At 37.6% G+C, this 14,466-nt stretch overlaps 1 protein-coding gene across 1 annotated transcript in view; it reads right to left on the bottom strand.

The window, feature by feature from the left end:
* The window catches only part of SORCS2 (sortilin related VPS10 domain containing receptor 2), a 536,027-nt gene that overhangs the window by 45,240 nt on the left and 476,321 nt on the right, over positions 1 to 14,466 (bottom strand). The window contains exons 13-14 of the mRNA XM_030239088.2: positions 14,335 to 14,426; positions 12,746 to 12,853 (exon numbers count right to left, since the gene is read on the bottom strand). Of these exons, the coding sequence (XP_030094948.1) occupies positions 12,746 to 12,853; positions 14,335 to 14,426 (200 nt within the window). The remainder of the gene's footprint in view (positions 1 to 12,745; positions 12,854 to 14,334; positions 14,427 to 14,466) is intronic.

The raw sequence follows: 14,466 nt of genomic DNA, 5'->3' as shown, positions 1-14,466 counted from the left end.
GTGTGCTGGAGAACTCAGAGTCTCTTCTTCATTTCAGATAGTTCAATGTATAAGAAAAAACATCCACAAATGGTATAATTTTTTTTTTTTGGGGGGGGGGGAAGAAAAAAAAGGAAATCTCATTGCTTTAAAAAACAAGCTGCACTTTCAAAGCAGACAACATTTTTTAAGCCAGAATCTTTATTTCCAAAACAAAATGGGTACATATGACATTCAACAACAAATTAGAAAGGATAAAGATTCTTTTTGGGCAAAAGTAAGAATGTATTTGTGGTTTGTATCAGGCTTATGTGACTTACTTGCCAAAGAATTTAAGGTTAATTCTGAAGCCAACAATTTCTGTGCAGTTCATACTGCACAGAGTTCATATTCCAAGCTTTAGTATCGTTGTCCAAAGTAATTAATTCCTTTTGTTTTGCCCTCAGTTTTGTCCAAATCCAGGCACAGCAGGAATGGTACAGTTTTACTAGAAGCATCCTGCAGTGCCCAGTCATTTTTCTTGTCCTGAATTCCAGGTTCAGATTGGAACTGGAGTAGACCAGAAGTCATTGATTCATTGACACAAAGCATGCTCCCTGGTAAATGGCTTACAACTCTGAAATCTACCAAAAAGGCTGAAAAATAGTTCACAGAGACCAAAGGAGTACAGTGATTTCCCCCTTTCCTTTCTGCTTTCTTTGCTTCTCCTCCACAGCAGAGAGATGTAGATATCAATAGGTTATTGCTCACACTGCTCCCATTATAATGACTGGACAACCCATGCTCACATGAAACCACACATCAAGCAGTGCAGTTAATTAAACACAAACATATGCATTTAGTTTGTATTTCTTACTCTTTTCTTGTAAGGCTTTGAGATTAAAGGACTCGCATCATCTAATTCTTTTCCTTCTTAATGTACTTATGGCTCAGAAGTAGAAGCAATGCACACAAACTAAAAAATGTGGCTCAGTCCTCTGGCTGTTTGTGCACATAGGTGTGTGGTCCCATTTCTCTCATTGAGCCTAAGGGTTTGGTTCTTTTTTCTGGTTCAGCTGGATCCTAAGAGCAGCTGTCACCATATAATCCTATTCACTGGTAGTTACATACTCAATAAAGTGTCTGCTTAGGTGGTCTCTTGCTTTTACCACAATGCCTGTTTCAATATGACTGGGTTTGCTGACAGACATGATGTGCCTTTTGTATGCAAAATACCTGTACCTTTTTTCTAAAATCTTTGTTTCTTCATACAAGGTACTAACATAAGGCATACTTCACCATGTGCTTATGCAACTACCTACCTCAGTGATTGCTGCTCCAGACATCACAAAACTTCACAAATTTACTACATTTTTTTTATTAACTCATTCATAAAAATATACATTCAAGTGCAAGTGGCCAAGTCTTGTTAAAGCATCAGTCCTGCCTCAAGAAAAGTATTTTCTACAGAACAAATGAAATTTTCTCCATTCGTGTTAGCTATCTCAGGCAGATTAGTCAAGGAAAGAGGAAGAAAGGAGATGATGTTTTGAGTTCAAGGCAGAACAGAATACTGACATTCTCCTTAAAACATAATCTCTAAACTATTATTAATGATCTTTGAAATCTCATGAGGGTGATTCCAAAGAACTATGGCAAGGGAAAGATGTTGCTTATACATATAAATACGTACACACAACCACACATACACATTTATGTGTGTATATAGAACCAGAGATATAAAAGAGCAAAACAGAGCTCAGAGAGTTAGAGAATTAATTTTGATATCCACAGAGATACCAAACAAATTATTGAGCTATCCACTTCTAAGCACATTGGAGATAATTAAAATGATAACAAACAGCTACTACAGATTTATCAAAACCAAATCATGTCAAACTAATGTAATTTTCTTCTTTTACAGGGTAACTGGCTTAGTGGATAAAGGAAAGAAAAAAAATGTAGCATCTTTTGACCTTTGTTAAAACTGTTACACATTTCTACCTGACATTGTCTCAATGTAAGAAAGAAAACAGTGCAGATAAAATCACTGTGAAGAGGAATGGAAATACATATTGAATTAGAAGAATCCATTTTCAAAAGGTAGTTATCAAAAAAAGAATATTTTGAGATATGTACCACAAAGATATGATGGGTCCAGAGTCAATATTTTCATTAACAATTTTGGTCAAATAAGAAAGACAAAAAAATTTACCAGTAACACACAAAGAAGGGAGTGGATGCTGATGGAAGCAATGTTCAGAAATCAATATGATGACATACTCCAAAACCAAGCAAAAAGTTCTCCTTGGGAAAAAAGATACCCAAACCCTTATCAAAGGTGGAAACCAAAATGGAACATAACTTTCAAATATCAAATAAAAGACTTGGGTAATTCTGTGGAATTAAAACAAGAATGAAGTGTTGCTGCAAAATAGGAAAGACTAATTCTACGTTGTATTCAGAACTCAAAAACAGAAGACATGGAGGTAATTATTTTGATAAACTTGGCACTGGTAAAGCCTCTGGAAGAATATTGTGTCTAATTTTGGATTTTTTATGCATATTTACAGACCCACTAAAATTGAATCTGAAAAGGGGCAAAATGACTCATAAGCTGCTTAGAAAATGTAACCAATGAAGAATGATTGAAAGAATTGGGTTTTTAACTGGAATAGATCAAGCTGAGAAGTACAACAAAATGTTTGCAGTCTTGCTACAGAGTAAAGAGCTGTCTTCAAAGAGACCTGGAGGAGGGGCAAGAAAGACAAAGGACAAGGATAAATTTAAAAGATAATGCCACATTATTCTCTAATTCTCAGTACTGGTGAGTTTTCATGTGAAGTACTAGGTCCAGTTCTGCGCTCCCCTGTACAAGAGAGAAATGGAATGACAGGAGGGAGTCCAGCAAAAGGCTGTGAAGGGATGAAGGGGCTGGAGCAGCTCTTGTAAGAGGAGAGGCTGAGAGAAGTGGGACTGTTCAGCCCAGAGAAGAGAAGGCTCAGGGGAAATAAATGTCTATTAATACCTGGAGAGAAGGTACAAAGAAGATTCTTTGCTAGGATTGGAGCCAGGTCTTCAGTGGTGCCCAGTGACAGGACCAGAGGCGAGAGTCCTGTTCCAAATGAAACACAGGGAATCTTCTCTGTACATCAGGAATCAACATTTCTGCTGTGAGGGTGCACTGTTACAGGGGCCCAGAGAGGCTGTGAGTCTCCACCCTTGGAGATATTCAAAATCCACGTCGGAATAGCTCTGTGTCATTGGCTCTGGGTGAGTGTGTGTGAGCAAAGGGGTTTGGCCAGATCATCTCCAGAGGTCACTTCTGACCTCAACGATTTTATGACTCTAGAATTCCGAAAAAGTAATGATTCAAAATGTTGAAGTTGTTAATTCTGCCTCATTAGAGTGAGAAATTAGAAAATATCAGGGTTATAGACAGAGCTTAGATAAATATTGCCCAGTTCCACACCCTGTAATGATATAAAAACTATAGAAATTACTCTGGAAATTATGCAAATTCTACTGGGATAACATGGCAGCTATGTACAAACCATATGTGCAAACAGCAAAGTCACTGTTTCAGGGGGTGAACTGTAACATTCTCTTCTGTGGATTTTTAGCAGAAGACTGAAATAATATTTCTGCATGTTGGTCCTGCCTCATGGAAAAAAAAAAAGGAAACCAACGCAAACCCCCCAAAACTCATTTCCATTATAGCTGCTCTGATTCTACAGACTGAAGACCACATTCTCACAGAGCACAGTAATGACACCAGTGCTCCCAGCATTCTCTGGCTTAAATAAAATCCCAAAGATTTAGGAAAGTGTCCCAGTACAGCCACAAACTCAAATAAAAATGCAGACATACAGCTTTGTCATTCCTAGGGTAAATTTTCCAAGGAATGAAGCATTTTACACACATCCACTTTAGCAAACTGTTTGAAAAAAAAGTCCTAATGATTATTAATGCTGTTGCTGCAGTAGCATGTGTTGCAGACCCCTCACATGAGCATATTTAAATGTACTGCTAAAGATAACTAGAATAAAAAAGAAGTATTTTTCAAAGTAACTAAGATAGGTATTAAGTAGGATTCAATGGATTAGACAAAAATATGAGCTACTATAAAGCAATACATAACAGCAATCACAATATAATTACTCAGGTGCAAAATATATAACATATATGCTGAATAAAATCATATGAATGAAAAAACTGGAATGGTGGAGCAAGTATAACTGATGACTAGAAGTTATATGTCAAGATGATAGCAATTAATAAGCTACTAAAACCTTCCTCTTGATTAACTATATTTCATTAGAAAGCCATCAAATCAATTCTGTTGAAATTATAAAAGATGATGCTGTGATAAATAATTTTTGGAAGAAATTCCAATTACCTTGGAAATTAATTTACTTTTATTTGCAAGGATTTAGGATCCATAATTTTAACTTCAGTGTTTCAGTTGCCATAACAACTTTGTACATTTGTTCCTAGTTCATTTATGAGCACATAATTTTTTAATTTGATTGCATCATTTGATAGATAAGACAGTTTAATGCAGTTTTTAAGCTAACTCATTTAAGCTATTTGCTGGAGGATTGCTGGTTATTTCTGTTCCTGATAAAGCTCATAATCAGGCAGAGTTAATTTAACAGAAATTATATGCTCTTTTCCAGAAATAATACTCTTTTCCAGTAAATTCTTGTTCAATAGACAAGACCTATTCAATAGAGACTCCTTGCTCAGGTGAGCAGTAGTAGCTGTGTCATCTCCTGTCTTGTGCTTTGCTTTAGTCATGAATACCTGAGAACACTCAAGGACCTCAGAGCGGTGGGAGTGATGCTGCAGGATTTTCCCACCAAGGTCACAAAGGTCATGTGGGGAATTTATTCAGATGTTTAATGTAGCAACTAAAACTGTGCAAGTTTTGCAGTTGTACTGAGGACTAGCGATGCCAGTTGTGTGATGCACAGTCGCTTTGTTTGAAATCAGAAGCCTCTTTCATTCTAGACTCACTGCCTTAATCTCCAAGTGCTGCACTGGCTTTTGCTCTCCTCTGTAGGAATTTGCCATCAGCTGTGATGTTCAGAACAGGACACTGCAGCAGAGTGTCTGCACAGTGATGAGTGCCCTGTTGGCATACTCTGCTAACTTCATATGCCACTTGGGGGTGGCCTCTAGTTTTTTTGAAAGAGACTTCAAAAGTATAGAGTTACTGACAGTCAAACCTAGGATTTGAATCAGGATCAGTTGAGGGCCCCACATACAGGTGAGATGGACAATCTCAAGGCTCTCTCTTGGATAATATGTCTAAATTCCTCTGGAGAGCACCTAAGCAAAGCTGTCCAAGCATATACCCAAAATTCTTTACAGATCTAAACCTCAGTAGCTAACAGTAAGTATATGGTCAAGTGGTGAAAGGAAACCACACTATAAGAGATGCCAGTTAATTGTTTTAACAATTCTTTCTGTCTCCTTTTAAATGGATATAGTCACAGAGCTTTGTCAAAAATTATATTTATACCTTGTTCTGAATATGAAGTCTCCTTTCCAGCAGTAAATCATATAAGAAGGAAATAGAATGGTCAGTGAACTTATTGTTTTGTGTATTTTTTAACTCTCATGTTTTATATTTTTTTTTTAACTCTCAGACTTCTCTGCTAATTTTTATAAGACAACTGCAATTTCAGATTAAATATTCAATCTACCTTACAGTTCACTAGATATCAAAGACCATTTACATTAAAAAACCAGCATCTTTCTCAGTCGTCGTCTGCATAAAAGGATTTGTTAGAAGTCTCTTGTCAATTTATGGAGAGTTCAAAGAGCTGAGTCCTTTGCTTCACGTAGACCTTTACTACAAAGGATGACAATTTCCCTGAAAGAGCAAATAAATGTGACAATCTTCTTTTTGTTCTGCCTGTTGTGGTTCATATCATTACAGTGTCTTTGACCATACAGCAAGACATGCCAAAATCTGTGTAGAAATTACCTAGCTGAGAAGGAAAGTGATGAGATGGTGGCAGGGAAGGTTGCACTTCAGTATAGCCACTGCCAACAGGTAGTGCTCTTGTTAACTCACAGGAATAATATTATTATTGAAAGATTTTTCCGAGGGGATATGGGTTGGCAGAGACAGCCATGAATATGTCCTACAGTGACATTTAAAACCTACTATTTTCAAAGGAGAAAATGGCAAGTGAATCTTTATTAAATAAGCTTTCCATCTAACAGTTGTCTTTGCTTCCATTACACTGTTGTAAAATCAACAAAAACCTAGAAAAGTTAGAGGGTTCCTTCTGGTAAAATGGATGAAAGTAATGTGAGATTCAAGCTGCAGTCTGTTACACATCAAGATTATAATTCAGCATATTTTTCTAATTCTCCAAAAGAACATAACATAAAAGAGGTCACATTTCAGTGGCCTTCCTAAATTGCAACTACAGAAATGATGAATGCTTCCATGTGCAAAAGTAGACACCTGCCTACATAAAGCAACTGCACACAGAAAGTGCTTGTGTATACAGGAGATCATGTGCAAATATGCTGAGACATTTATGATTTAAATGCCTTAAACTACAAACACATGCATATACTTAATACACTGAAGAGGAGAGTAGGGTTTCTGGGCTGGGCTGCTTTTCTGGGTTTTGGTTGGGTTTGTTGTTGTTTTTTTTTTTGGCTGCCAAAGTGAAAAATGAAGGGAGGAAACAATTTAGTTGAAATTGAACCAAAATATGTTTTTTCATTGTTTCCTGTTCCCATAAGCTAATAATTGCCATTCATTCTTTAATGCCAAAACATCTTGGTTTTAGCTCTTTTGGGGAAAAAGAACGGAAATGAATGCTTAGGTTCTGAGAAGTGCTGGGGAGAAGCAGAATGAGGGTGTTTCCACTTCATCCAGGAGTTCAGTGGCTCCATGATATTTGTGAGTTACATCCAACATTTTTTCCCATCTATTTGATAAATTCCTGTCCAAGAACAACCTTTTAACACATATGCTGTTTGGAAAACATTGCAGATTTAGTGCCTAGCCTAATGTCTTTTGCAGAAGTAAATACAAGGTGGACAGTGAACAAAATTGTTTAAAGAAAAACATGTCACTGTAGAGGAATAGCTTTTACATAATTCAACTCTCTGTTTTCATCTTACTTAAAGATCAAATTAATCTGGGATACTTGCAAGATTTTACAATTCTTGAGCTAATACTCTCTTTCTTACTCATATATTTAAAAACCAAGTCTCATCACAATTAGAAATTCTTAATTCAGACTTCACCTAGCAGAGCTAGAGTTAATAGACTACAGTCATCTAAATTGTGGTTCCTTCATTTTGAGAGCAAAATATAGTTCAAGGCCCCAACCAAAAGTAAATAAAGTGTTCAAAAAATTTAGTTGTTGTCTAAGTTAGTTATTTATTTGAAATAGAAACCAAAAGGGAAGCATAGTTAGAGGATCAAAGCTTCAGGCTCTCTCTGTGACAAGGGCTTAAAATTACACAAAGCCTATTCTAAATGAAAAAGTCACATCACCATTTTCTGTCCTCTCCTCCTTTAAATAGGAACAAGGTGATAACAGATTCTTACAGAGCACAGATTCCTTATTTTTCAGTTCCTCTTACTCAAATATATTAACAGATCTGTCCTAAAAATGTATTAAATACGGGCTTTAAAGTGACACTGAAAGCATTCCATTCCTGTAATTCTGTCTACAATAAGAAACTGTAAGGAAAGAAATTTAAAGAACAAACTTTATCCACTAAACTTCTTTTGAGCAGAGTGAGAGACTGGGGCAGTACCAGGTTTTGACTCCAAAGTCACAAGCTGGTGGTGACACTGCAATGCTTTGGCTTGCTCTGCTAACATCTGTGTCCACAGAGATGACAGCAAAAGCATTAGGCTTGCTGTAAACAGAGATCTGTTCATCTGCATTAGCTGGATTGCATTCCAATCTAATCTAGATTAGACTGGAATAGAAGAAGCAGTTTGCTTTTCCAATACTTTTTTCACCACATTTCCTCTATCTACTCTCAGATATGTTCCTTCTCATGCAGAGTGCAGAAGAACCATTTCATAACAGCAATGATTCTCATTCAAGTCATTAACTAGCTGAGAAGAAAATGTAGAATTTGCCTTCAGAAATCAGCTATTCTCCATCATAATGAGACTTTATCTACCTTTTACAAGTGTGGCAGTATGAGGAAGTCAGTAGAGAAGAATTCAAAACACAGAGAAGTTACCTTCACCTAGTAAGATACTCAGAGGACAGGAAAAGCAAAGTCCTGCCACATGCGACAATAAGCTCTACAAAGTACATGTAATGTTGACTGCTATTGATGTTTTTAAAGGTGAGGCTGACATTCCTAGTAGAATCAACAGTTACAAAAATCCAGACAGCTCTACCTAATATCTTACATCTATTAATATTTACCTAGTTTTTAAGTAAGTTAAAATTAGACTGTTTCCATGATCACCCAGGAACCCAAAAGGAACACAATGGACATTCAAGACAGCAAAACATGTGTGCAGGAGTTCAGAGATGCCATAAAGTTCCCAGCAGCACCCAAAGTTGTTATTCTATGAGACAATACAAAAAAATAGCCCTCTGGAAAAAATACAATTACCCACAAGGAAGATTTTGATTCTGCCTGACATAAAAAGAAGCAGTTCTTTTATGTAACCTCTTATTGGCCTTTTAAAAGGAGCTATGGTCTGTGGTACCATATGTTATTGTGCCTACTGGGTTTACACTGCAATCTAAATAACCTGGTTTGGGAAGCACTCCCAGAAGCTGAGATGTGATTTAGAAGCATTTTCAAAAGGTTTGAAACTTTCATTACATTAACTATTTCCTCTGGAGAGGAACATCAATATTTCAGACACACAAAAATTCTTCCTTTTGCACTGAGTTAGGCCATTACTCAATCCAGTATTAGCAAGTAATTTTTCCCAGCTATAAAATATTGTTCAGTATTGTTCAATTGGGTTGCAGTAACTTTCATTCTTACAAATTTAGAACAAAACAAAACCTGTTTGTCCATGATGAAAATATACTAGTTGAGAAAATTTCTTAGCAAACCTTACTTATTCATTTAGCAATAAATACTGGATTTGAGCTCCTCATTTAGAAGTTGATTTTTACACAGATTAAGTTTCCTAAAATTTATGAATACTTTATTGCTTTTCTTTCCTAAACTCCTAACTAGGTCTCTTTAGAAATGAAAATCTAGAAAGATTGAAAACAGAATGAGTTTCCTAAAGTTTTGGAGTACTTTACCACTAAAACTCCTAAAAATCTTAACTAGGTCTTTTGCAGAGCACAATGGAAAAAAATATTTTTTCCTTAGCATTTGTATGTACATATCTTGAATACTGCAGGGGATTTCGATGAATGATTTAGATTAATGTTGACTGACAGATGACAACTGAGTTTTATGAAAAGTTTTGACAAGTCAACATTTGGCTTTCCTCTCGGTTTTGGTTAAAACACAAAACTTTCTAAAATGAAGAATTGAGGCAACCAGGTTCATATTTTCCTGTTTCTTCAGTAAAGCTTACTAGACCGCTTCATTTTCCATTTTCATCATGGAAAACAGCCATGAGTGACATTCCTGAGGGGTCAGTATTGGGACTAGTGCTGTTTAACACCTTTGCTGGAACATGGACAGTGGCATCAAGTCCTCCCTCAGAAAATCTGCCAATGACACCAAACTGTGTGGTGTGGTTGGCACACAGGAAGGAAGGGATGCCATCCAGAGGGACCTTGAAGGCTTGAGAGGTGGGCCTGTGTGAACCTCATGAAGTTCAACAAGGCCAAATTCAAGGTCCTGCACCTGGTTTGAGTCAACCCCAAGCACAAATACAAGCTGGGGGGAAGAATGAATTAAAAACAGCCCTGATGAGAAGGAGTGGGGAGTGTTGGTTGACAAGAAGTTCAATATGAGCCAGCAGCGTGTGCTCACAGCCCAGAACACCAAATTCATCCTGGAATGCATCCAAAGCACTGCATGCCACAAGGCAAGAGAGAGGATTCTGCCACTCTGTCCACTCTCATGAGACCCCACCTATAGTGCTGCATCCAGCTCTGGGGTCCCCAACACAAGAAGGATGTGGAGGCATTGGACCGTGTCCAGAGAAGCTGTGAATATTCCATCCCTGGAAATGTTCAAGGCAAGGCTGGATGGGGCTTTTGAGCAACTTATTCTAGTAGGTGTCTCTGCCTAGAGGAGGGACACCTACTAGAATAAGTGTCCCTGCCCATGAGAGGAGGGGTCTCTCTAAATGTCTTGAAAGGCACTTCCAACCCAAACCATTCAGTGATTTTATGAATCTGGATAAATTAGGACAGAACTGGAATTCAAATGCAAGCCACTTACAAGTCCAGTCAATACCCCAGGCACCATGCTGGAGAATGAGAAGTCTCTTACACACAGACTGACATCAGTGGAACCAGGATTTTACCTTAACAGTCAATTTCAGGACACGTCAAATATTCTTTGACTCTTTAATGAGTTTATTCTAGAAGCTTTAAATGAAATACTGTCTATTCCTTAATTTTGCTGCACATTTTTTCAGCTATTACCTTCCCACTTCAGAATTATGCTATCTCTACTAAGTTATGCAGATTTTGACATCACACTTTTTATTCAAAGTCTTTTTTCAAGTTCAATCCATACCAAAGGAAAAAATCAAATTCCCGTACTAGGAAAATATATCAGGCTAGGTCCTTGGCAATGGATTTGGGGATTCCTCAAAGTGAAAGACACTACTAATTTATTGCCATTACCATTTACAAGTTTATCTTACCATGTTCTACTTGGAAGAAAATTCCATCTAACAAAATGAAAAGATGGCATATTTTGGTTTTTTGTTTTTTTTTCCCCAGGGAATGTGTATTTCTCAAAAGCAACAAATCACTGTAGATTAAGTTAGGCACAATAACTTAGTACAAGAATAGGTTTTCAGAAAAAGGGAACTAAGTGAGACAGAACCACAAAAGGTCTTGACACAAAGTCAGACAGAGCACCACTGGGCTGACAGCATCACCCTGAAGGTAAAACAGTCAAAAGCAGTGGGAGTGACAAGGCAACAATGGCATACAATGGCATACAATGGCAATGGCAACAATGACAAAGATACAATGGCAACAATGAAACACATCCTGAAGATTTATTCCTCTCATTGTCTTTAGAATCTGGTAGGAAATCTGCATGTATCTTCAGGGCCAGTTTGTGCTATTAAATGTTTGATGCCCTCCATGCTCAGTAAAACTAGCTAAAAAGTAAGATGCTACAAGCCTGGCATTACACACTAGAGTCAGACTCTTGCTGTGCCTTTAGAAATAGACAAGTCACATGATGCTTTTGTTGTCAGTTTGGGCTCATGTACCAAATCAAGCTGCAGCTCTGTGTATTTTAGATGGATGATTTTAGAAAGGCATCATGTTTTACCAGAGCTCTTCAGCCCATTCAGCCAGATATTTAAGCACATCCTCACAGAATCACTGTTTTTAATGATACTTAATAAGGAAAAAAAACCCAAGCCCAGAGCATACAGTCACCACTCATCATTTTACCTGCCAGTAAGTACAGTTTGGGATAAGCTTTTGATCCATCTACTTTTACTGAAATAAATGGAAATCCCTCATTCAGAGGCATAAGTGTCTCCATGTGGCATATATTATATCATAAATAAACTTGTATTTGACAGAAGAGGAAGATGATGGGATAATACTGTTCTTCTCAGGTTATAGATGCATAATGGAGGATAAATGGGGCAGTGAAGAAAGAGAGAAACAACCAACAGCCCAAACCCCACATCTGCACAGTGCTAAGAACTTGGCACAACCCTTGGAAGGACATTGGGTAGGATTTCTGCTTTGCTGAGGGTCCTTTATACACTGGGCTATTAATTTATTTTTCCCTGGGGAAAATGCTACTGGTACATGTCAAAGGCAGCTCTGTTTGTAACTCCTGGGAGAAAAAGCTTGTCACAAGCACACTGAGCTCCATGTAAAGAATCACACAAACTGTTGCAATGGGAGCACACACAACAACCTGTGTGCATCGCCCTGAGTGCACTCCCCTCTCTGGCTGCAGGCAGCATATGCCTTTCTCCCTTACTGGACAGTGTTTTTAACTCTCAGACACTCTAAAATACTAGCATTTATCCTAGAGATGGTGCAAAATGTGCAGCTCAGATCCAGATGTCCCTGATCCTTTGGAAAAAGACAGACAAACAGGCTAAACAATTCTGAGTCGCAGAATTTGCTATTTTTAACTCTATTCACAGCAACTCCCTCTGTCACTGCACAGAATAAAAACAAATATTTGATAGCACAGTGCTTGGTTACATCAAGTACTGCAGTGCTATTTACTAAGACAACACTATAGTTATTTATACAGTGAAGACAATAGATGTTTAACATTTTTGATGTCTGACTAAAAATCTGTTGAAAACAAAAAAAAAAAAACCCAAGAGGAAGTGGTTATTTTTTCCCCTGCATCTTTCAGAATTGTAAAGTAGTCCTATTATTCCACTCTCTCCAGTGGTAACTTTGCAATATTTCATTTGAACATAATGTTTAAAATCTGAAATACTGCAGTCAGATGATTTCAGAGACAGGTTACATACCAGGGAGGTTCAGACATTACTGTAAGTGTCTATGTGACTGTGAGAAGCAAAAGCCACTGACTCAAGGACCATCTCAAACATGCACAGGTGAAAATCTTTGCAAATGCATACACAGAGAGAGCCCTGAAAACAGAGGTGAAACCAAAACCTTACGTCATGACCAGTGTCTCATCTCCAGGTTCACTAAGTAGTCCATCCACAAAGACAGAAGTGCTGGTAAAATTATGTGTGCTCCAGGTCTGGCCTTCATCTATGCTGAACCTGTGAAAAAGCAGAAAAAGCTTTTATTTACAACTATTGGTATAGTTGTAAATATTTACACAGCAGAATGCACTTTAAAAATCCTCTCACTACTAAAACTTAGGATTTTCAATCACAAAATAGTGTGCCTAGACAGTGCATGATATTAATGTGATCTTCTCAGCAACTTATCCAGAGATTCACATTTTTATGAGAAGGTGTAATAAATTTTCCACAAAAATAAAATTCCTCGGGTCGATTAAAAACTGAGCTCTGTCAACAAATTATCTTGTACCTTGAAGATTCAAAAGCTAATTAATTCACATTTCATTCTTTCTAGTAGTCTCTGAGCTGTAGACCTGTTGAGCAGAGGCCAGTGAAACATGAGAGGCCAACTGCTAAAACATGGGAGCTGCACTAACTCCAGGCACCAGTATGAGGGTGCCCCTTCATGGCTGCAACCATCCACTTAAACATTTAAATCAGCAAAACATATTTCAAATGTGCATCCCAAAACATATTTCAAATGTGCATCCCAAAACTTATAAGTCAAAGTCTCTTTTATTCTGTACATTTCCTTCAGGTCTTTTGGACAGTAGATTAATGATGGCTTTCAGTCCAGATAACCAGGTACAGAGCCTAGTCCCTATTCTTGTATATAACACAGTTCTGCAAAAATGAGCCAGTTCACAAGTGATAAAGATGTCTTCCAGTTTTTTTATGCTGAAGATTATAGTTCTGTGTGCCATTACAAAAAGTTACCATGTTTTTCTGCACTATCATGCAGTCTAAACCTTGATACTCTATACCAAACTGCTTTGCAACCAACCTTTCCTGCCTCAAACAGGCTGAGCAGGCCATTTGCTGCACTGTCACCTATGAGAAGATCTATGCACACTGCAGTTACTTTGTGCATGAATATCTCAGATGAGCTGTGATTCTGGCACACCAAATTACACAGCACATTAGCTCAAATAAGTCCTTCACCTGTTGGCTCCCAAGCTCTACCATAAATTGCTCTTGCCAGAGAAACTCAGGGCTATTCTCCAATTTCCCAATGGCCCTTGGAGAGGACAGAGACTTTATAGTACCAATGAACTCTCCTGACTGCCCACCTAAGCCACATATGCAGCACAGGCTGAGCATCACTGACACACACTGCTGGTGCCAGCCAGTAGCAGATAAACAATTATGCTGAACACAGCTTCTGCTTCCAGAAGAAGTCTTTGAACTTCCAGAACAGTCTTTAAAGCAAAAAATGCCTACACTGAAGCAAGAAAATTTTATTATGATTAATGCATGATGCCATGGTATCTTCAGCATCATGAAGTAATCTTAAAGTAAACATCCAACTGCTTTTTTGTTGACTCAATGAATGTTAAATTAAGTTGACTCCACCTGTGCTTCATACATGATCACAATGAAATATTTATCTTAAACTCTGAACTTTGCCTGAGGTCTTGAATACACAACAGCTCTATTCTAATTGACTGTAGAATTACTTGAGTATTTTCAGAGGAATAGAGGTGTCTTTGATAGCCACAATAACTCCACCATGGTCCAAGTACAAGATGTGGTGCTCTTCTTCAAAGACCTACAAGTCAGACAAAGAAAGGCCAGCTAAGCAAATGTAC

This window comes from Serinus canaria, chromosome 4, assembly GCF_022539315.1.
Source record: "Serinus canaria isolate serCan28SL12 chromosome 4, serCan2020, whole genome shotgun sequence".
Lineage (NCBI taxonomy): Eukaryota > Metazoa > Chordata > Aves > Passeriformes > Fringillidae > Serinus > Serinus canaria.
Note: the sequence above shows the minus strand (reverse complement) of the source record. Positions and strands in the feature narration are given on the sequence as shown.